The 24,490-nt window shown below is 34.1% G+C and overlaps 1 protein-coding gene across 11 annotated transcripts in view; it reads right to left on the bottom strand.

Annotated features, from left to right (window-relative positions):
- Gulp1 (GULP PTB domain containing engulfment adaptor 1) overlaps positions 1 to 24,490 on the bottom strand; it is a 268,650-nt gene that overhangs the window by 96,756 nt on the left and 147,404 nt on the right. For all 11 annotated transcript variants that reach the window (XM_047544379.1, XM_047544374.1, XM_047544381.1 and 8 more), the window contains one exon: positions 3,261 to 3,335. In XM_047544379.1, the coding sequence (XP_047400335.1) occupies positions 3,261 to 3,288 (28 nt within the window). In that variant the 5' untranslated portion in view covers positions 3,289 to 3,335. The remainder of the gene's footprint in view (positions 1 to 3,260; positions 3,336 to 24,490) is intronic.

Raw genomic sequence — 24,490 nt, 5'->3', positions numbered from 1 at the left:
ATATTAAAATTGCTAATTCAATATTGAACCCTCATGTAAAAGGAAATATTGACATTTTTAAATGCTTGACAAATGTCAAATGACTAAATGCTGGGTCAATACATTTAAATTTTTAAAATGCATTTAGATTAAGAGCTCCTCATGAAAGATGCAGTAAGTTCATTATACTTTTTATCACCAAAGCTTAACATAATAAAGTGCCTAATTTGAGTATGATAAATTTAAAGCTAAATATTGTTGGATGAAAGGATACATTTGAATAACATTTTTCATAAAAAGGAAAATAATTCTTAAATATTGAATTTTAAGCATTTAGACAATATGATTATATTTCATCAGTATATCAACTGGTAAGTTAAAGAAATGAACTGTAATTTGTTGAATTATTTAATCACACCACTAACATGTTATATTTTATGCTTTTTTGCTAAATGGTTTAATTTTTATGCAATAATAGAATGTAAGATTTTCAAAATTCAAAGAGACTGCTAACCAAGGAAGAATCTGTAAAACAAATACAACCAATAAAATTTAAACTTTTAAAGGGTTTTTCAAAGTACCTCAAAATGTTGCAATTCCAATTCAGACTTTTTGAGATTTTCTGAGTGACTATACCATCATTACAGTGTTGCAAAAATGAAAAAAAATTGTGAAATATCTGGCTAATTCAATGTAAATACCATAATAATAAATCAGAGACTTAATAAGAAGAAACAACTATGTTTAAGAGATAATCCTTTTTCTTTGGTTTCTGAGGCATTTAGTAGGGCTGCATGAAATGACCAAATAAACTGGATATCTATGAAATAAGAAATAGGTTTTTCCTGACAGAAGACCATTTTACTTTGTTCTGAATACTATGTACAGTATATATTGGTACTAGTTACTGGAAATAACACTTGAGTAATATATTCTCTAGGAATATAATTATGGCTCCAGATTGTCAGGAAATAGGAAATCTATAACATTCAAATTCCCCATCTCAAAGTCAAATTCAACTCGTAGTGCTGTTAGTTAAAACCTGGAACGGAGGTTCTAAGATTATTTTCCTTCAACAAATGAGACTCAGAACTGATCGACAAACTTAAGGTAGAACTTCTGGTATCTAATTCTCAGTTGGAGCTGGAGCAAGATATTGATTGATAATCACCAAATAAGGTTATTTAATCATTAGACTTGGAAAATAAGAAAAGGTGATGAAAATCGAAAAAAAAAACTAAGCAAAGCAGGAAATAAGCGCTTTTGCATCTGGATTCTGCAAATCACTCCAATTTTCCCCAAGGTAGCACCCCACTGGGTGCAAATGAGACAAACAGACAATTGCTGGTTACTTATATCCCTACCCAGTCCCCAGGATCTGTCAGTGAATAAACACTCTGAATCTCCTTCAAATAAATAGAAAATTAGAAACATGTGGTTCCAATTTCAAAGCCGTGGGATGGGAAATTGTGTGTGTGTGTGTGTATTTGTGTGTCCTCAGAGGTCTAAAAAAGTTTTTCATAAATAAAGGTAGTGTGATTACAGTGATGAATTGTCATGTAAGGTTTTATTACTTTATTAAAAATACTCTAATACATCATAGAATTATTTGTACACTTTCTTACTAGTAAAAAAAATTTTTTTAAATGCAAAAAGGGATATCATTTTACTTTGGGGATATGTTTTGAATCAGCAGCAAGCTACAGACTGCAAACAATGTCATTTTGCTTCCTCTTATACAGAAAATAAGCAAAATAATGTATTTCTAGCTTTGCAGCCTTGTAAAGTGTTTGAAAGGTCACATTATCTAAACTCCTATTGAACATATTAATCTTCTGTATCATATCTAAATGTTTAAATGGCTCTCCCTTCTGTGACATAAAGAGTAATTTGAGTAATCCATTATATTTTTACACGACACTGCTGAAATGCTCTTTCCTACATTCAAGCAAGGACCTTATAATTTACACCTATTTCTCCATTATCAAAATAGTCCCATGGCTAAATGGCAGCCCTTCAGACACTGAAAGACAGCTGCTCCAAGGGTCCTCGAGTATGCTTCCTGTCACATGTAGAAAGTGCTGATGTTATTTCAGCTTCTATCATCTGGGCATATTATAATGTGTCAGCTAACTATTTAAATATTTTGAAAAGAAAACACATTATGCCTGATTGTGTGAAATAGAACAGAACACCCTGGTCCCTAGTTCTGGACTGTCATTATCCATATATTAGAATACAAGCTCCAGTCCTTGATAATCACACTGTTGATTATTAGGCCTTCTTTTTTTTTTTTTTTTTAAACTAACCTAGCACTTGAGGAACATCTTCCAAATAATGAAAACACATGAATAATAATAAGTAATTATATTTGGGGGACTATTAGTTGGCAATTCATAATATTAAATTAATAGTGTGGAATATAACTTCGTTGGTGTTCCCACATGTCTGTATTCCTACTTAGTCAGTCATCTCTTCCTGTTTTCGATCATCTCTAAATTTGATTAGAATTATTTAAATATTTGTTTCCAATTCATTGTAAACAGGAGAAAGCCCTGTACCCTACACTAGAGAACTTCCAGAATAAAAAGTATACATTATTTTAGCTTCACTGAATTAGACAAAAATCACAAAGTATTTCTTTTCTACATAAGTATTTAATGAAATAGTGTGTTAAATTCCATTTTTCCTGCACTTTAAAAAATAGCATGTCACTAGTTAGTTGTTTCATGTATTCTTTTATTGATGATTATGATATAATAAATTTATGTTTATTTTATATTTCTACCACAATATTAATAGCAAACTTATTTGGGTCTCATTGCTATCAATTCACCTACCACCAGGCCTCCCACACAATTCAGTAACACAACTAGTGTGCATACACACACACACACATACACAAATACTCAGGAATGAATTTATACTGTGCAACCTTATGCAAACCCAGGTAAGTTAATATTATATGACTATATAAAGTGAACTTAGGACTGGGTTTCAAATCATCTTATTCTTTATAATTTTACAACATAGCATAAAATTCCCAGAGAACATATTATCACATATGTATTGTAAACTAAGTATATTAATGCTACTCTTTCATTAGAGGGATAACTGAAGAAGATTAATTAACAATATTTGCAAATTTAAATTGTTCTAATGTAATTTCATTTTTAAGCCATGTGATCTGATAATAGAAAAAACAATTTCTTAACATCTCTGCTTTATTTTTAAAGCAATGTTGATGTGATTCCCAAGTCCTCCAAAATGTGCACATTTACCTTTCTTCCTGTTAAAAGCACGGTTCATGATGAGGCTCTGCCAAATAAGTGTTCAGTTCAATCACAATTTATATCCTACAAAAATGACAAAACATTAAAACATAAATGAAGGACTGTTGATCAACTTTTTGTGTTAATATATTTTACAAACCATTTTTAAAAATTTTTAAATATATACAAACAATATTCTAAAATGTCTCTGGGACAATGAGTAAGAATAAATACTCAATATTATGATTGGCACAGCAATGAAAAACAATATTGGCTAAACTATATTGTTAAATTGAGTGCATGTACAAATATGTAACAACAAACTCCATTATTACGTACAACTATTAATGCATCAATAAAATGTTGAAAAAAGAACATATCACCCAATATTCTCCAAAATTCTTTTATCTTTTTCCTATTTCTTATCAATCACTAATTATATTTATCTGAAGATTTAATGAGAAAGAAGAGCAATACTTTTCCCTGCACTTGTTGTTAAGAAGTATGGTCCAATTTGGGGTTCACATTAACAGTACTGGTAGGTAAACAAAAGCTTTTTGATTGTGACTTTAGGAATAAAATCACTTTTCTAAATCCACTCAAACATACAAAGACTTATTTATTTTTAACTTAACTGAGCCCATATGGATTCCATGATGTTTTCAAAATCCCAAAAGCAGGTGACATATTAGTAGTAGTGGTTAGAAACGTAAGCCTGCTTTGCACTTTCGGAGAGGTAGGAAAGCATCTGGTGCATACTGAATTCAGAAAGTATCTGGAACTGTCACTGTATTCAATACTGCATGGGCTCCAAATCTAGTGCTCTTTTCTTTATATGCATTATTGTTGAGGACAGAGGGTCCGTTATTGCTCGTTTGGTGCTGTGTTTCACTATGAGGGCTCTTCATCAAAACCAGTAGCTTGATGAGGGGACTTTATGTTCTCTAAAGTGGTTGTCCAACTGACAGATTTTTATTTTATTTATCTAAGATGTTCATGTACAAAACAAATGATTTATAGATTTTGTGCTCAGAGACTCATAGACAATTCACATTAAGGACTCAGAAGGCAGGTAAGATTAAATATTTACTAGTACTGCTTGTAATCTATATTCAGAGTCCATAAAAGAGCTATCTTCCTGGTGGAGCTGGCAAATGTAACTCCTTTGCTGCTCTGGCAAATGAATATTCTTGAATTGAACTAGACAACTTCTCCCTTTTAGTTTATTTCTATTGTATTTCAAGAAAACTCAACTTTGTTAGAATTAAAAACAATATCTTATTCTTTCCATAACTTGTATTTCTCACATTTCTGGATCAATTCAACTACATGAAATAAAAATACAGTTTAGTAATCTGCTCTTATGATAATTCAGAGCCCTGCTTCAACAGAAATCCAAGGGCATTCCTGTGCTTAGTTGAAGAGCCCAGTTCTGTGGACTTATATCTTCAGATAACAGGAGAGTAATTGAACTTTGGGTAAAATCTTCCCCACACCTGCACAGAGGTTTCAGCTGATAGAAAATAAGTGACCACAATATCTTCCCCCACCCCACTGAGAGATTCAGAGACTTACTACCACTTCCTGCTCAGAGACCCTCATGTTCTTTAATCCTAAGTATATTGGACACAAGAAGCCAGGGTTCCCAGGCCACTCTCCTCACTCAGATCCTGATTCTGATGCACCACACTCTGTATCATATCTATTCTCTCTCCCATCTTCTGAAAACGTTTTCTGTCATTTGGCATTCATAGGAAATCATTATCAAAATGGTCTTGTTTTTCACCAGAAGATTCCCGCCACTTTGTTGCTCTTAACCCTAGTTGTTGCCTGAGAAAACTCTTCCCTTGCAGTGCTTACAAGAGTTCAGCTGTTTTTTTTTTTTTTACCACAGATAGTATTCCAACAAGGATGTGGCCCCACATTATTGTCCTTCTCTTTCAAAACCCGAAATTTCTTTGAAAATTATGCCATAAGACTACATAGATACAAGGAAATACAATACAACAGGGAGTAAAATATATTTTGATCATATCCAAAGTTACTTTTCATCCATAATCTAACATAGTTTATTAATGATCCTATCCTAGAGAAATAAGAGAAAATAAAAGAAAAACTAGCAGAAAAAGAACATAAGATTCGATTTCTTTGAAAAGTTGAAATAACTAAATATTCTGAGGTTTATTAATCACATCAAATTCAATATTTTTCCTTATCTAAATTCCATCACATCAGACATTTTCACCAATAGTAGAATGTGAAATATAAAATAGAAACTTAATGTCACATAATTTTAAAATTCATAAAACTAAATAGTATATGGCTTCAAAATTAAGACAAACATAACGTAAACTTTTTGGAAACATAAACAGAAGGAAAAATTTTAGCAAAATTCTATAAAGTACAGTTGGATAAATAAAGAAGGTACCATATGACTATGACTCTGAAGTACAAGAAGTACTTTCACTTGCCCACAGGATGCACAGATAGAATGTCAATAAATTCCAGATAAGCCATTCTTAAAAATAAAGTATAATGTCACTGTTCAAACAGCATTCCTTAGCATATTGTTTTTAATAAAATGGTATTTCAAATTTTTTTTTATAAAACACATCTTACTGTTACACTAGGAAATAAGCAGATAGTACTTTGACACTCCTCCTGTGTGTATAAACAGTACACAGCATCAGATTGTCATCCAATATGCTGCATATTTATTTACTGTGCTAATAATACATGTTTCAATGTACTTTATCACTTCACATAATAAACCATATAGTTAAAATTTAATGTTAAATTAAACTTAATTTCTATGTAATGACTATTTCAACTTATAAATCTTTTCTTTGGGATCAACTTTTCATTAACATGATTTCAGTGACTACATACACATGGATGGCATTATTTCTCTATAAATAAATGTTATTTCTAAGTGGTAGCCAAATATGTATGTGCATGTGTGTGTGTGTGTGTGTGTGTGTGTGTGTGTACAGAGAGAGAGAGAGAGAAAGAATAATTTATGTAAAATTTTCTCTTCTGTTAATTTTTTTTCCACAAAAATAGCAGGCTAGAGCAGAATCTACTAGGTCTAAATTTTTATTATTTTAGGTTTTCTATTTAAAAAATTATACAGAAAGGAGTTATATCAATTTACATGACTATCAGTTATGTGTGAGAAAACTCATTTAATTTCACTCTACCCAGTACTGAATATTGAAGAGTATGTATTCTCCACTTTTTAAGTACTTCTTAAAATATAAAATTCTTTGAGATTAATAGTGCTATGAAGTATTATGTGAGAACTTATACTGATTTCCCCAATTGTATATATTTTTAAAAAGTCAACGTTATTCAATAAATAATTCAAACCTTCTCAGAAATGTATTTTGCCACCTTTCCAAATATTAAATATAGCTGTGGTCCTATTTACACACTTCTGTTTCTGGCCAAGTTGGAGGTTAGACTTATCTTACCATCATAACCCACTCAAAAACAAGAAAAAATAAATGAAGCAATGTCTTCATTGTACATTAGGCAACAAAGGACAATGATCCACAATAGAGGAAAAACAAATGAAGTAAACCTATGACTTCCCAGCTTACTTCCAAGAGAAATTTCCCAACTGTGGTTCAGGGAGTGAATCCACTCAGATCCCAAGAGTCTCCCTGAATCAATGATATACAGCTGAAAATGTAGTGAAATCAGGACATCTAACACTTGCAGTCCAGTGACTTAGGAAGAGAAATCTGTACAGAAAGAACTAAAGAGATGAGCTGATCCACTTCAAGATGGCGGGATAGAGGTGATCACTTTCCTGGCTGCTCCATGAAACCAAGAAAGCAGACAGGCATCTCAGCAAGGTAGGTGAAAAAAATAAAATAAAATAAAAAATTAAAAATAAATAAATAAAAAAAGAGTGAATTTACGGGGAATTAATACTAGAGATTCAAAGCAGAGCAGGTACTTAGGAGATTGTATATAATAAAATAAGGAAGAACTCCCAAGTGCCACTGAGGCCACCAACTCCAACACCAGCCAGGTGTCCCTGCACCACTGCGAGCAAAATAGAGGGGTAAGAAAATTAAAGGAACCCACATTTTTAGGAGCCCTGAGGTGTGTCTGGGTTTGTAAAGATCAGAGATCAAAGACACTGCCAGACTAACCTGGAAGGCACGTTGCACAATATTGTTGTGTGTGAAAGAAGTCATATCTCTCCCAGCTGCTCATGGGGTACAGAGGAAGGAGCCATTTTGCCGCCACACTGCAGGGGTTGGCAGCTGGGAGAGTGGATTCCTGGTAAACCCCAGCTCAGCCCAAAATATAGCCCCGGCAAACCCACACCACACAACATAGAGAGTGCCTAAGTGATCAGAAGCGAGTCATATGTGGAGAGGGATTTACACAGGGGAATACTGGTCATGGAAACCAACCTGGTTCCCTCTCTCCCTTTGAGACCAGCAGCTGACAGGGTTGTCTGGGAGGGAAGTATCTGGCTGGCAATTTGAAAGGGTGGGGGTTGAAAAGACTGAATTTGGAGACTGAACCCAAGAGACCAGGAAACACAGGGCTCATGGGTGACAGAGGGGACCAAGGATTGGCTTCTTCTGGGCACTAGTGAAACCCAGGGGAGATTCCTTGGACACAACATCCCAACGTGGACTGCCGACTGATGGGCCATGGAGGTGCTCTGATTTAAAATCTTCAGATCAGTCACTATTCAATGAAGACCTGGAGCCTTACTAGGTCTAAAACCCACCTCCAGGAATTCTGCTTAAAGAATCTCCTCTCACAGAACCCTCCAGTGACTCTCCCCAAGGGCAGAGTAGGTATCACATTTCATCCCACTCCACCTAACATTGCTGAGAAGGGAAGCAAGAATTTTTTGAACTCCAAAGGAAACAATTCTTTTTTTTTTTTTTTTAGGGTAATACTGTCTGTTTCATTGCACTGTTTTTCCACCCCCACCCCTCCCACCCCTTTTTCCTCTACACCATCCAAAGTTCCTTCATTCTTCTCTTCCCCCCACCACTCCCCATCATTATATATTGTCATGCACTTAACAGAGAAAACATCTGGCCTTTGGTTTTTTGGGCTTGGCCTAATTCATTTAGCATGATATTTTCCAGCTTCATCCATTTACCAGCAAATGCCATAATTATATTCTTCTTTATGGCTGAGTAATATTCCATTATATATATATATATATATATATATATATATATATATATATATATACCACAGTTTCATTATCCATTCATCTATTGAAGGGCATCTCAGTTGGTTCCACAATCTACTATTGTGAATTGAAAAGATTTTCTCCCACTCTGTAGGCTCTCTTTTCACATTGTTGAAAATGTGAAAATTGAGAAAAATCTTTTTAGTTTGAATCTATTCCATTTATTGATTCTTGCTTTTATTTCTTGTGCTATGGAGGTTCTTGTTAAGGAAGTCTGGTCCTAAGCCAACATGATGGAGATTTGGGCCTATTATTCTTCTATTTGGAGAAGGGTCTCAGGTCTAATTCCTAGATCGTTGATCCATTTTGAGTTGAGTTTTGTATGGGGGAGAGATAGAGGTTTAGTTTCATTTTACTGCATATGGATTTCCAGTTTTCCCAGCACAATTTGTTGAAGAAGCTATCTTTTCTCCATTGTAAGTTTTTGGCACCCTTGTCTAGTATGAGGTTACTGTGATTATGTGGGTGTATCTCTGTGTCTTCTATCCTGTATCATTGATCTACCTGTTTAATTTGGTGCCAGTATAATGTGGTTTTTGTTACTATTGCCCTATAGTAGAGTTTAAGGTCTGGTATAGTGATACCTCCTGCATCACTCTTCCTGCCCAGAATTGCTTTGGCATTCTGGGTCTTTTGTTCTTCCAGATGAATTTCATGATTGCTTTTTCTGTTTCTATGAGAAATGTCATAGGAATTTTAATTAAAATTGCATTAAATCTGATAACACCTTTGGAAGTATGGCCATTTTGATAATATTAATTCTGCCTATCCAAAAACATGGGAGATCTTTCCATCTTCTTTTTTTTTTTTTTGCGGGGGGGGGGTTATGCTGGGGATCAAACCCAGGGCCCTGTGATTGCAAAGCAAGCACTTTACCAACTGAGCTATCTCCCCAGCCCCCTCTTTCCATCTTCTAAGGTCTTCCTCAATTTATTTCTTCAATGTTTTGTATTTTTCATTGTAGAGATCTTTTACCTCTTTGGTTAGATTGATTCCCAAGTATTTTATTTTATTTTATTTTATTTTTTTGAGGCTATTGCAAATGGAGTTGTTTTCCTCATTTCCCTTACAGATGATTCATCACTTATGTATAAAAATGCTTTAGATTTATGCGTGTTGATTTTATAACCTGTTATTTTGCTGAATTCATTTATGAGATCTAGAAGTTTCCTGGAGGAGATTTTTGGATCCTCTAAATAGAGAATCATGTCATCAGCAAATAGTGATAGCTTAAGTTCCTCTTTTCCTATTCATGTCCCTTTAATTTCTTTAGTCTGTCTAATTGCTCTGGCTAGTATTTCAAGTATGATGTTGAATAGAAGTGATGAAAGAGGGCATTCCTGTCTTGTTCCCATTTTTAAAGGGAACACTTTCAATTTTTCTCCATTAAGAATGATATTGGCTATGGGCTTAGCATAAATAGCCTTTACAAAGTTCAGGTATGTTCTTACTATCCCCATTTTTTCTAGTGTTTTCAGCATGAAGGGGTGTTGTATTTTGTCAAATACTTTTTCTGCATCAATTGAAATAACCATAATATGATTCTTATCCTTAAGTCTATTGACATGATAGATTATGTTTATTGGTTTATGGATGTTAAACCATCCTTGCATTCCAGGGATGAACCCCACTTGATCGTGGTGCACAATTTTCTTAATATGTTTTAGGTACAGTTTGCCAGTATTTTGTTAAGGATCTTTATGTCTATATTCACCAATGATATTGGTCTAAAATTTTCTTTCCTTGATGTGTCTTTGCCTGGTTTGGGTATGAGGATGATATTAGCTTCATAGAAAATTTGGTAGGGTTCCCTCTTTTTCTATTTCCTGGAATATTTTGAGAAGTATTGGAAAGAGTTCTTCTTTGAAGGTCTTGTAGAACTTGGCTGAGAATCCATCTGGTCCTGGGCTTTTCTGGATGGTAGGCTTTTGATAGCTTCTTCTATTTCATTTATTGGTATTGATCTGTTTAAATTGCATATGTCCTCCTGGTTCAGTATGGGAGGAGCATATGTCTCTAGAAATTTGTTGATGTCTTTGGTACTTTCTATTTTGTTGGAATATACATTTTCAAAATAGCTTCTCATTATGTTATGTATTTCAGTGGTGTCTGTCATGATATTTCATTTTTCATCATGAATTTTAATAAACTGAGTTTTCTTTCTCCTTCTCTTTGCTAATATGGCTAAGGGTTTGTCTATTCTTTAACTTCTCATTGAAAACTTTTTTTTTTCTGTTTAATGATGAGTTGAATGGTCCAGGAACACTTGTACATATAACTATTTGTCTCTTTTTTCTCATTTCTAGCATTTTTTGAAGGCAAGTATACATGGCTCAATCGTTTGAGGGACAGGATGTTTGATTAGTATATAACAGTTTTGTTTTGCATTCTTTTATTAATTTTTTTAAATTTTAATTTTATATTTTTCCCTCTAATCTGCTGATTCTCTTTCTCTCTTTTTTTTTAACACCACAAAAAAAAAAAAAAACTCTATTGTTCTTTCATTCACTTTTCCTTTAACTTTCTACTTCTATTTTCTCTCCTCATCTCTCATAATTATCATATCCTGCATATCTTTTCTGTGCTCACCACTGGAAATTGTAAACCCTTTTCCAAGCTTACTGTATACATTATGGACAATAACAGATCACAACATTTGTATTTATTGTGACAACATTATATATGTCATAGCAGGAATTATTTGGTTTAATGCCTTATATTGTTTGCATTAGTTGTTGTTCTTATTTCTCCCCCCCTAAACTGTGAGGTTCTACAAATCTTTAGAGACACTATTAGTCCACAGGGTAGAAATTCTGCTGCTGTAGATCCATACTGTTAGATGGGTAGACATACAAGCTACATGAAAAAACAAGGGAACAAACCACCTGAAGCAAAAAAATAATTCCCCTGTGAAGTGGAAGAAATGTCAGAGGAGGAGTTTAGGAAGTTTATAGTTAAATGGATCTGTGAGATAAGAAAGATGTAAGGAGTGAAATCAGAGATAAAACATAGGAAGTGAAAGGACACTTTGATAAAAAGAGATTATGAAAAAAATCAAGCAGAAATTCTTGAAATGAATGAATAAACCAAATTAAAAATTCAATGGAAAGCATCACCAACTTACTAGACGACTTGGAAGACAGAGTTTCTGGCAATGAAGACAAAGTATATAATCTGGAAAACAAAACTGACACTGGAGAAATAATGTTAAGAGACCTGCACAGAATTTCCAAGAAATATGAAATAACATGAAGACACCAAATAGAAGATTTATCAGGACAGATGAAGGCTTGGAGAAACAAAACAAAGAAATGACCAATCTTTTCAATGATATAACATGAGAAAATTTCCAAAACCTAAAGAATGAAGTAGAAAATCAAATACAGGAGATTTATAGGACCTCAAATATACAAAAGTGCAACAGATGTACACAAAAGCACATTACTATGAAAATGCCTAATGTACAGAATAAATAATTTTAAAGGCTGCCAGAGAGAAACAACAGATCACATTTAGAGGGAAACCAATCCAGATCTCAGCTGATTTCTTAATTCAGACCCTAAATGCAAGGAGGTCTTGGAGTAATATATACCAAGCACTGAAAGAAAATGAATGCCAACCAAAAATACTATAGTGTACAAAATTAAGCTTCAGAATTGATGATGAAATTAAAATTTTCCATGATAAACAAAAGTTAAAAGAATTCACAACTAAAAAGCCTGTATTGCAAAACATATTCAATAAGACATTTCATGAAGAAGAAATGAAAAATAAAACTGCAAACCAGCAAAGGGAGCAAGTACACTAGAAGAACAGTCAATGTTAGGAGAAATTGATTCAAATTAAAAACCAGAAATAAATCAAAATGACATGGAATCAAAATCATTTCTCAATAATAACACTGAATGTAAATGACCTAAACTCCTTCATCAAAAGCCACATACTGCCAGATTGGATTAAACAACAAGACCCAACAACACATGCTGTCTCCAAGAGACTCACCTCATAGGCAATGATATCCATAGGCCGAAGGTAAAAGGATGGGAAAAACACCTATCATTTACATGGATCTCATAAGCAAGCAGGGGTTTCTATCCTCATATCAGTTAAAGTGGACTTCAAGCTTAAGAAAATTATACATTAGCAGGATAAAACAATCATAAATATTTATGCCCCAAATAATGAAGCATCTATGTACATTAAAAAACAAATGAACAAACAAACAAACAAAAAACCCTTCTCAAATTCAAGAATCAAATAGACCACAACACAAAAATCTGGATAAGTTTAACACACCTCTCTCATCACTGGATAGATCCACCAAACAAAAACTAAATAAAGAAGCTATAGAACTAACAAATACCACAAAGCTACTGTTAGCAAATACAAGAAGATAGAGATACTACCTTGTACTCTATCAGATCATAATGGATTGAAATTAGAAATAAATGACAGAATAAAAAACAGAAACTTCTCCAATACCTGGAGATTAAATAATACACTATTATATGATGAATGGATAACAGAAGACATCAGGAGGGAAATAAAAAAACTCTTAGAAGTAAACGAGAACAAAGACACATCATATCAAAATCTCTGGGACACTATGAAAGCAGTACTTAGAGGAAGATTTATTTCATGGGGCGCATTCAAAAAAAGAAGTAGAAATCAACAAATAAACGACTTAACACTACAGCTCAAAGCGCTAGAAAAAGAAGAGCAGACCAATACCAAAAGTAGTAGAAGACAGGAAATAGTTAAAATCAGAGCCGAAATCAACGAAATCGAAACAAAAGAAACAACTGGAAAAAATAACAAAATAAATAGTTGGTTCTTTGAAAAAATAAATAAAATTGATAAACCCTTAGCCACACTAACAAAGAGAAAGAGGGAGAAAACTCAAATTACTAAAATTCGGAATGAACAAGGAAACATCACAACAGACACGAGTGAAATACAAAACATAATTAGAAGCTATTTCGAAAATCTATACTCCAACAAAACAGAAAACCTCGAAGACATCAACAAATTTCTAGAGACATATGAATTACCTAAACTGAATGAGAAGGACATACACAACTTAAATAAACCAATTTCAAGCAATGAAATAGAAGAGGTCATCAAAAGCCTACCAACAAAGAAAAGTCCAGGACCAGATGGGTTCTCAGCCGAGTTCTACAAAACCTTTAAAGAAGAGCTCATTCCAATACTCCTCAAACTATTCCATGAAATAGAAGAGGAGGGAACCCTCCTAAACTCGTTCTATGAAGCCAATATCATCCTGATACCTAAACCAGACAGAGACACATTGAGGAAAGAAAATTTCAGACCAATATCCTTAATGAACATCGATGCAAAAATTCTCAACAAAATTTTAGCAAATTGCATACAAATATATATTAAAAAGATAGTGCACCACGATCAAGTGGGTTTTATCACAGGGATGCAAGGTTGGTTCAACATTCGGAAATCAATAAATGTCATTCACCATATCAACAGACTTAAAGTTAAGAATCACATGATTATTTCAATAGATGCAGAAAAAGCATTCGATAAAATACAGCATCCCTTCATGCTCAAAACACTAGAAAAAATTGGGGTAGTGGGAACATTCCTTAACATTATAAAGGCCATCTACGCTAAGCCCATGGCTAATATCATTCTAAAGGGTGAAAAACTGAAAGCGTTCCCCCTAAAAACTGGAACAAGGCAGGGATGCCCTCTTTCACCACTTCTATAAAACATCGTCCTTGAGACTCTAGCCAGAGCAATCAGACAAACCAAAGAAATTAAAGGGATACGAATAGGAAAAGAAGAACTCAAACTATCCCTGTTCGCTGATGACATGATTATATATTTAGAGGAACCTGGAAAGTCCACCAGAAAACTTTTAGAACTCATAAGTGAATTCAGTAAGGTAGCAAGTTACAAGATCAATGCTCATAAATCCAATGCATTTTTATACATAAGTGATGAATCTACAGAAAGAGAAATTAGGAAAACTACCCCATTCACAATAGCATCGAAAAAAATAAAATACTTGGGAATCAATCTAACAAAAGAGGTGAAAGACCTCTACAATGAGAACTACAAAACACTAAAGAAAGAAATTAAAGAAAACCTTAGAAGATGGAAAGATCTCCCATGTTCCTGGATAGGCAGAATTAATATTGTCAAAATGGCTATACTACCTAAAGTGCTATACAGATTCAATGCAATTCCAATTAAAATCCCAATGATGTGCCTTGCAGAAATAGAGCAAGCAATTATGAAATTCATCTGGAAGAATAAAAAACCTAGAATAGCTAAAGCAATCCTTAGTAGCAAGAGCGAAGCAGGGGGTATTGCAATACCAGATCTTCAACTCTATTACAAAGCAATAGTAACAAAAATGGCATGGTATTGGTACCAAAATAGACAGGTAGATCAATGGTACAGAATAGAGGACATGGACACAAACCCAAATAAATACAATTTTCTCATACTAGACAAAGGTTCCAAAAATATGCAATGGAGAAAAGATAGCCTCTTCAACAAATGGTGCTGGGAAAACTGGAAAACCATATGCAATAGAATGAAATTAAACCCCTATCTCTCACCCTACACAAAACTCAACTCAAAATGGATCAAGGACCTCAGAATCAGACCAGAGACCCTGCATCTTATAGAAGAAAAAGTAGGTCCAAATCTTCAACTTGTTGGCTTAGGATCAGACTTCCTTAACAGGACTCCCATAGCACAAGAAATAAAAGCAAGAATCAACAACTGGGATAGATTCAAACTAAAAAGCTTTCTCTCAGCAAAGGAAACTATCAGAAATGTGAAGAGAGAGCCTACAGAGTGGGAGAATATCTTTGCCAACCATACCTCAGATAGATCGCTAATTTCCAGAATCTATAAAGAACTCAAAAAACTCTACACGAAGAATACAAATAATCCAATCAACAAATGGGCTAAGGAAATGAACAGACACTTCACAGAAGAAGATGTACAAGTAATCACCAGATATATGAAAAAATGTTCAACATCCCTAGTAATAAGGGAAATGCAAATCAAAACTACCCTAAGATTTCATCTCACCCCAATTAGAATGGCAATTATCAAGAACACAAGCAACAATAGGTGTTGGCGAGGATGTGGTGAAAAAGGAACACTCATACATTGCTGGTGGGGTTGCAAATTAGTGCAGCCACTCTGGAAAGCAGTGTGGAGATTCCTCAGAAAGCTTGGAATGAAAACACCATTTGACCCAGCTATCCCACTCCTTGGCCTATACCCAAAGGACTTAAAATCAGCATACTACAGAGATACAGCCACATCAATGTTCATTGCTGCTCAATTCACCATAGCCAGAGTGTGGAATCAACCTAGATGCCCTTCAGTTGATGAATGGATAAAGAAACTGTGGCATATATATATACAATGGAATATTACTCAGCCATAAAGAATGATAAAATTATGGCATTTGTAGGCAAATGGATGAAATTGGAGAATATCATGCTAAGTGAGATAAGCCAATCTCAAAAAACTAAAGGACGAATGATCTCGCTGATAAGCAGATGAGGACATATAATGGGGGGTGGAAGGGGTTAGCATTAGGTTTAGGGTTAGGTTTAGGGTTAGGGATAAGGAGAGCGGTAAGAATGAAGGAAAGAAGGACTGTATAGAGGGAAAAAAGGGGTGGGTGGGGTGGGGGAAGGAAAAAAAAATAAACACCATTGCCCTATGTAAACGTATGATTATACAAATGGTATGCCTTGACTCTATGTACAAATAGAGAAACAACATGTATCCCATTTGTATACAATAAAAAAAAATTAAAAAAAAATAAATAAAAATAAAAGAAGTCTTTTAAATACCAATAAAAGATATGCATTAACTCTTAAAAAAAAAAAGAAGAATGAAACTAAAAAAAAAAAAAGAACTAACAAATACAATTTAGAATTATCAGACATATATAACGTATTTTATGCATCAATGACTGAATACACTTTCTCCTCAGCAGCAGCAGATGGGTCATTTTCTAAAATAGTCCTTATTTTAGTCCACAAAGCAACACTCAGCAAATATAAAAAAAAAAAAAATAGAGATAATACTATGTATTCTATCAGATCATAGTGGAATGAAATTAGAAATCAATGATGAAATAAAAAATAGAAGGTACACTAAAATCTTGATAATAATCAATGTGTTGTTGAATGACCAATGGTAGCAGAAGAAATCAAGTGTTAACTAAAAAAAAAAAATACTTAGAGGTAAATGAGAAAAACAACATAACATATCAAAATCTTTGGAACACTATGAAGGCAGTGCTATGAGGAAATTTCATTGCATTTAGCACATTTATAAAAAGAATAGAAAGTCACCAAATAATCTAACTTTACATTTCAAGGTCTTACAAAAGGAAGAACAAACAAAATCTGAAAACAGAAGATAAGAAATAATTAAAATCAGAGCTATATTCAATGAAATTGAAACAAAGGAAAAAAATTCAAAATCAAATAAATAAAAGATTTGTTCTTTTAAAAAATAGATAAACCCTTAGCCAAGTTAACCCAAAGATTGAGGAAAAAAACTGAAATAACTAAAATCTGTATGCAAAAGGAAACAACCACCAACACTATCAAAATACTGACAATAATCACAAATTATTTTAAAAATTTATACTCCAATAAGAGAGAAAAATCTTGAAAACATTGACAAATTTCTAGAGATATGACCTACACAAATTGATTCAGGAGGACACAGAAAATTTAAACTTGTCAATTTCAAGTAACGAAATTAAAGACACCATCAAAAGACTATCAACAGAGAAAATCCCAGACCAGTTGAGTTCTACCAGACCTCCAAAGAAGAATTAACACCAATCCTCCTCAAACTATTCCATAAAATAGAAAAGGAGGGAGCCCTTCCAAACTCATTCTATGAAGCTAGTATAACCCTGATACCAAAACCAGACAAAGACACGTCAAGGAAAGAAAACTTCAGATCAATGTACCTGATGAATAATGATGCAAAAATTCTTAGTAAAATGCTGGCAAACAGCATACAAAAACATTAAAAATATAGTGCACCATGATCAAGTGGGGTTCATCGCAGAGATGAAAGGTTGTTTCAATATATGGAAATCAATAAACATAATTCATCATAACAGTAGACTTAAAGAATCACATGATTATATCAATAGATGCAAAAAAGCATTTGACAAAATATACCATCCATTCATGTTGAAAACACTAGAAAAACTAGGAATATACCTCAACATTGTAAAAGTTATGTATGTCAAACCCAAGGCCAACATCATTCTAAATGGAAAAAATTGAAATCCTTCATTCTAACATCTGGAATGAGAAAAGAATGTCTGTTTTCACCACTTCTATTCAACATAGTCCTTGAAATTCTAGCCAGAGCAAGTAGGCAAAAGAAACAAAAGGATACAAATAGGAAAAGAAAAGCTCAAACTGTCACTATTTGCCATTTACATGATTCTATATTTAGAAGATCCCCAAAACTCTGCCAGAAAACTTCTAGAATTCAAACAAATTCAGCAAAGTAGCAGGATTTGAAATAAACACCATAAATCAATTGCTTTCCTATAAACCAAGGATGAATTCGCTGAAAGAGAAATTAGGAGGACTATCCCATTTACACAGCCTCAAAAAAATGAAGTACTTGGGAATCAATCTCACCGAAGAGGTGAAAGACCTCTAAAATGAAAACTACAGAATACTAAAGAAAGAAATTGAAGAAGACCTTAGAAGACCAAGAGATCTCCCATGTTCTTGGAATAGGCAGAAATAATATTGCCAAAGTAGCCATACTATCAAACGTGCTATACAGATTTCCTATTAAAATTCCAATGATGTTCTTCATAGAAATAGAAAAAGCGGTCACAAAATTCATTCAGAAAAATAAGAGGCCCAAAACGACCAAAGCCATCCTTAGTGAGAAACATGAAGCAGGAGGCATCACAATACCAGACCTTAAATTATACTACAGAGATATCTTATCAAGTCACCATAGTATTGGCACAAAAACAGACATGAAGACCAACGGAAAAGAAGACACAGAGACAAACCCACTTAAATACATTTATCTCTTATTAGACACAGGTGCCAAAAACATACATTGGATAAAAGTAGCCTCCTCAACAAATGGTGCTGGGAAAACTGAAAATCCATATGCAACAGAATGAAATTAAACCCCTATCTCTCACTCTGCACAAAACTCAACTCAAAGTGGGTCAAAAACCTAGGCATTAGAACAAACTCCTGTGCCTACTAGAAGAAAATGTAGGCCCAACTCTCCATTATGTCAGTTTAGGAACTGACTACTTCAACAAGTTTCCTAAAGCACAAGAAGTAAAACCAAGAACCAATAAATGGGATGGTATCAAACTGAAAATCTTCACAGCAAAGGAAACAATCAAGAATGTGAAGAGAGGGGCTGGGGATATGGCTCAGTTGGTAGGATGCTTGCCTTGCATGCACAAGGCCCTGGCTTCGATCCCCAGCACCACACCAAAAAAAAAAAAAAAAAAAAAAATGTGAAGAGAAAGCCTACAGAATGGGAGAAAATCTTTGCCAACTGCACTTCACATATAGCATTAATCTTCAGAATATATAAAGAACTCAAAAAACTTAATACCAAGAAACCAAATAACCCAATCAATAAATGGGCCTTGAACAGACACTTCACAGAAGAAATACGGATGGTCAACAAAGATAAAAAATGTTAAGCAGCTCTCATAATTAGATAAATGCAAATTTAAATTATACTGAGATTTAATCTCACTCCAGTCAAAATGGTAACAATCAAGAATACATAAAACAATAATGTTGGCAAGGATGTGGGGAAAAGGGCGCACTCACACATTGCTGGTGGGAATGCAAATTGGTGCAACCACTTTGGAATGCAGTATGGAGATTTCTCAAAATACTTGGAATGGAACCTCCACTTGACCCAGTTATACCACCCCTCGATAAATACTCAAAGTACTTAAAACCAGCATACTACAGTGACACAGTCACATCAATGTTTATAGCAGCTTAACTCACAATAGCTAAGCCATGGAACCAACCTAGGTGCCATTCAACAGATGAATGGATAAAAAATATACAAAATGAAATATTACTCAGCCATAAATAAAGGAATTACTTTAGCTGGGCACAGTGTCACATGCCTGTAATCCCAGTAGCTCAGGAGGCTGAGGCAAAAGGATCATGAGTTCAAAGTCAGCCTTCACAAAAGCAAGGTGATAAGCAACTCAATGAGACCCTATCTCTAAATAAAATACAAAGTAGGGCTGGGGAGGTGGCTCAGTGGTTGAGAACCCCCGAGTTCAATCCCTGGTTCTGAATTAAAAAAAAAAAAAAGAATTAATTTATGACTTCTGCCAGTATATACAAGGATATGCAGACTATTATGTTAAGTGAAATAAGCCAGTTCCAAAAAATCAGAAGTTGGATGTTTTCTCTGATATGTGGATGCTAACATAGAATAAGCAGGGGTTAGAAGGAGAAGTTCAATGGATTAGATAAAGTGGAATAAAAGGAAGGAAGGGGATTAAGAATAAGAAAGACAATAGAAGGAATCAGACATAACTTTCCTAGGTACATATATGAATAGACTGCAATGAAACTCCACATCATGTACAACCATGATAATGGGATCCTAATTAGAAAAAGTTACATTCCACGTATGTATAATATGTCAAAATAACCTCTAACTGTCATGTATATCTAAAAAGAATAAATTTTAAAAAATAAAAATGAAAGTACTAAAGATGCCTTCAGGAGATCCTTCTGACTACTGACATATATTCTTGAACAAATGCCCAAGCCTGAACAAAGAGTTATCTGCAAAGTTTAGAAAGAACAGTCCTCATAAGTAACACAGAAGCTAACAGCAGGGAGGAAAATTTTATATATCATAAAACAATTACTAAGAAACATTTCTATTATTAGGGAAAATTAAAGGTAGATCATATATATTGGTTTTGGTACTACCTTTCAAATTCTTAAAACAGGATCATAAAGAACAAATTTTTTTAAGCAACTTCACCGATTTCAAAACTATGCTCAAGAATATTGTAAATACAAAAATAATCAGCATTAAACATGGCAAAATTCACATCAGATAGCTTGTTCAATAATAATCTGACATTCAAAGAAATAGAAAATTCAGCCCCTAATGAAGATAAAAATCAGTCAAAACTGATCCAGAAATAAACGACAATGATTGAGATGAGAGGTAGGTAGGTAGGAAGATAGGTAGATAGATAGATAGACAGACAGATTATAGATAGGTATCAACCTAAGTCAAACTTGTAGGAATAAAAATAAAATGTATAAGATAAAAATACGCATATGAGATTAATGGCAGATGAGACCTTGTAGAAGAATAGTGAAGTTGAAAGCAAGGATATATAAACTAGCCAAATTTGACCTTGAGAGAAAAGAGGTTCATAGGAAGGAAGGGGAAGAGGGAGAAAAGGAGGAAAATCTACCACATCTACATCATAACTAAACTGCTTAGATCCACTGACAGAAAAGAAGACCGAGGATAAGGGGAGGGGGAGATTAGGCACAGAGGTCAAAGACAGAATAGGAGAAATCTGAAAATCTGAAAAAATGCAAACTAGGACACAGTGTGCAACATCTTCAACATAACAAAGGAACCAAAGTTAAATCGAGAAGAAATGCATGATCTGATTATATATGGGGAACAGAAAAGATTATTTTTAGGTTCATTTTAAGTTTCTTAAATACCACCATTAAACGTATTTGCTTTTATCTTTGTTAAGGTACCAGAGGCAAGATCCTATTCTAAATATTTGCAATATATTGAAAACAACATTAAGCAACCTTATAAATTCATTTGATGTCTACAGGGTCTGGCTATGTTTAAACTCATAAATAGAATATTTAAGTATGACCAAGAAAAATTTATAATTCATAATTTATGTATGATTTATTGAAATGCTACCATTCCACATTTAATTTGGAAGAGTTTTAAATTTCTTTTAAAAAGTTTCAAATATATTGTGCATATTAAAGGTAGATGCCATTAGATTATTTTTTCTCCATACTGAGGACAGAAACTAGGGTCACTCTAATACTGAGCTATACCCCCAGTCCTTTTAATTTTTAATTTTGAGACAAGGTCTCCTTAAGTTGCTGATACAGGCCTCAAACTTGCTATCCCTCTGTGTGGGTCTTATTAGTCGCTGGGATTACAGGTGTACACCACCATGTCTCACTTAATCTCAAATTCTACTTAAAAATCAGCAGTCACAAAGTAGTGTGAGGTGAGATTAACTTACTTTATAAATTTAGCCTTTTATAAGCTTACTAAAGTAAAAAGTTTCACATTAACAAGCATTTCTTCAAATAAATTCAGCACATTCATGTCTGAAAACTGACCCCGCAATAAAATCTATTGATATTTATAAACTAGTTTAGAAGTTTAGTGTAGTCTCTTAATGAATGACAGTTTTCTGCTATGCAACCTGCTACTCAAGATCTTACTGAAAAAAAAGTTAAATCATATTGTTATGATTAGGGAAAGCAAATATGTACAAATAATAAAACAGTCAGTTCCAATTTTACTTTTATCCATATGAGTGTATGTGAAATCAAATTTCCCTGGGAAATTTTTCAAGGTATTAGAAAGAAAATACTCCCTGAAAACTTATTAAAACATTGTTTATATTAATATGCTACAAATCATTTAAAAATCCTGTTGTTCATGAAGAATCAGAAATGAAATGATACTGAAATAATGAAGTCTAATCATGAGGTTTAGTTACTAGGTGAAGTAAAAAATAAATACTGTTTTTTTGTGACTGCATAGTATACACATTTTTTTTACATTCAAATTTTTCACATTTTTAAACATGTAATTTGGTGAGGTAATTAGTATAGGATGTGAGGTAATGTTTATATCTTAAATTACCTCCTCCACTTTGCTGAACACTCAAAAGGAGTAACTAGCTATTGCAACTTCATGGCTTGCAATGGATAATGAAACTCACAAATTCCAATCGGAGAATTCAGTTCACTTTTGACATTTCTTGATTTAACTAGTGTCATTTGTAAAGGTTCTCTACTTAAATCTCCCAAATGTAAGACATCTTACGATGTTCTCTTCAATGATTTTATGGCCATGAATTACAAGTGCCTTTGCATTTATAGATCAATGCTGAGAGGAGCAAAGAAAAAGAACCAGTGCACAAACAGCAATTTCCCATTACCAGGAGAGGAAACCACATGACATGCAGTAAAGAGAATATACAGTTAGAGTTTGTGGAGAAACAGCAACAGTAGTGCATTCTGAAATTCCCTAGCTTAACATATATATTCTTATCATTATTTTCCTTTTACACAATGTTGACCTATATCTTATAACATACATGAAAAAAAAAACTTTGCTCTTTCTTTAGTTGTATTTTGAGACCATTTTATGTGACAAGCTCTGTACCAGGTATGGGAGATAAAAATAAGTATGACCTTGGCTCTGCTTTCACAAAGCTTGCCATCTGGGGAGGGAGGGAAGAATGGTGAGGGACTCTGTAGACGGGGACAAGCCCTGTAAAGGAGGGACATACCATGGAACCCAAGAAGGGGAAGCATGGAATGACAATTTCGATCAAAGGGACAGCTTCAGAAAGATTGAGGGCAGTAATTTCCTAGATGGTTCAAAGGCTACAGGTATGATAAAGAAAGAATGTTCTAGGCAGAAAGGCAAAGCACGTGTGGTGCATGTTGACGAGGCAGACAGAACCCCTAGTCACATGGCCAGTATCCTTCAGGGAGCCTTCAATCAGCCTCCCCTGAGCCTCTTGTCTATCCTACTGTCCAATGCCCTTGGGGTCAGGGAGAGGTCTACCAGGAGCACTTGGGGCACTGGGTAACATGGTCAGTTCTGCAGAATGTCATACATGTGAGAAAACCTCAATGTACAATCCCCAGAAATATCAAGTCTGTGGACCAAAACAAAAATAACATGCATTTATGTGCATTTATTCTAACGCCAAAAATGAAGTCAAAAATAAAGTGTCTAATGAATTAAAAAGAAAAATGGGAACCCACAGTCCATCCTTCCTGATATTTAAAGCACGAAACTTAAATCACTTTATTCTGACCATAATGAGGTATATTCATAAGACAATTCCACAGCAGTAAATTCTCTTACTGTTCAATAAGTATCTTGCCAATAATTATGGCAATGTTGGGGCATCACAAGATTCTGTGCAGGGACTTGGTTATGCAGAGATACACCTTGTTCCTCTTATCAGCATGGAAGTAGCTACACTGCCTTTGTGTCCCAGGATGAGGATGTTTATGGTTCCTTTTTATGCCACTCACCAAAGAATGAAAGTTCCAGGGAAGGAGTGGCACTGAATTCCCAAATTGCCAGGGATGAAGATTATCCCAAGTAGACTCCCTCAAGCATCTAAGATTCCGAATTCAACACTGGCAGGCTTCTGGCAATCTGCTTCAATAATTAGATGTTGAGATATTTCATTACAACTCCTGGGTATTCTGCCTGGGTTTTCACCATTATCCTGTGTCCTTAATGAAAGTGAGCTACCTTCTACTAAAATGAGACAATCACACAGCAAATACTTAGGTGAAGAAAAATATTCTTGAAGATCAATAAAACCATTTCACAGAGTGTAAAACTCCATATGTGGAAAAAAATATTATTTTCAACCAAATGAACTTGAGAGCTTGTAGGTAGACCTAAAAAGTGGCTTCAGTTCCGTTTCATTTGGAACCACAGATTTTGAAGTATGGTGTAGAAATCCTAATTGATATTTCACCTGGTTTGTATCATAGCTATTGTATTACAATGCATCCTTTCTTCATTTTCCTTTGATTGTACATATCAGCACTGTATTTTTTTAGACCTGCTGTTTTAGTTATTTCATCAAACATTTCCATATCCACATCCTTACTGTGAGACAGAACTTGTGGGATTCAATTACAGAGGTAACATC

The sequence above is a fragment of the Sciurus carolinensis genome, chromosome 3 (assembly GCF_902686445.1).
Source record: "Sciurus carolinensis chromosome 3, mSciCar1.2, whole genome shotgun sequence".
Classification (NCBI taxonomy): domain Eukaryota; kingdom Metazoa; phylum Chordata; class Mammalia; order Rodentia; family Sciuridae; genus Sciurus; species Sciurus carolinensis.
This window is presented reverse-complemented; position numbering and strand designations above follow the sequence as displayed.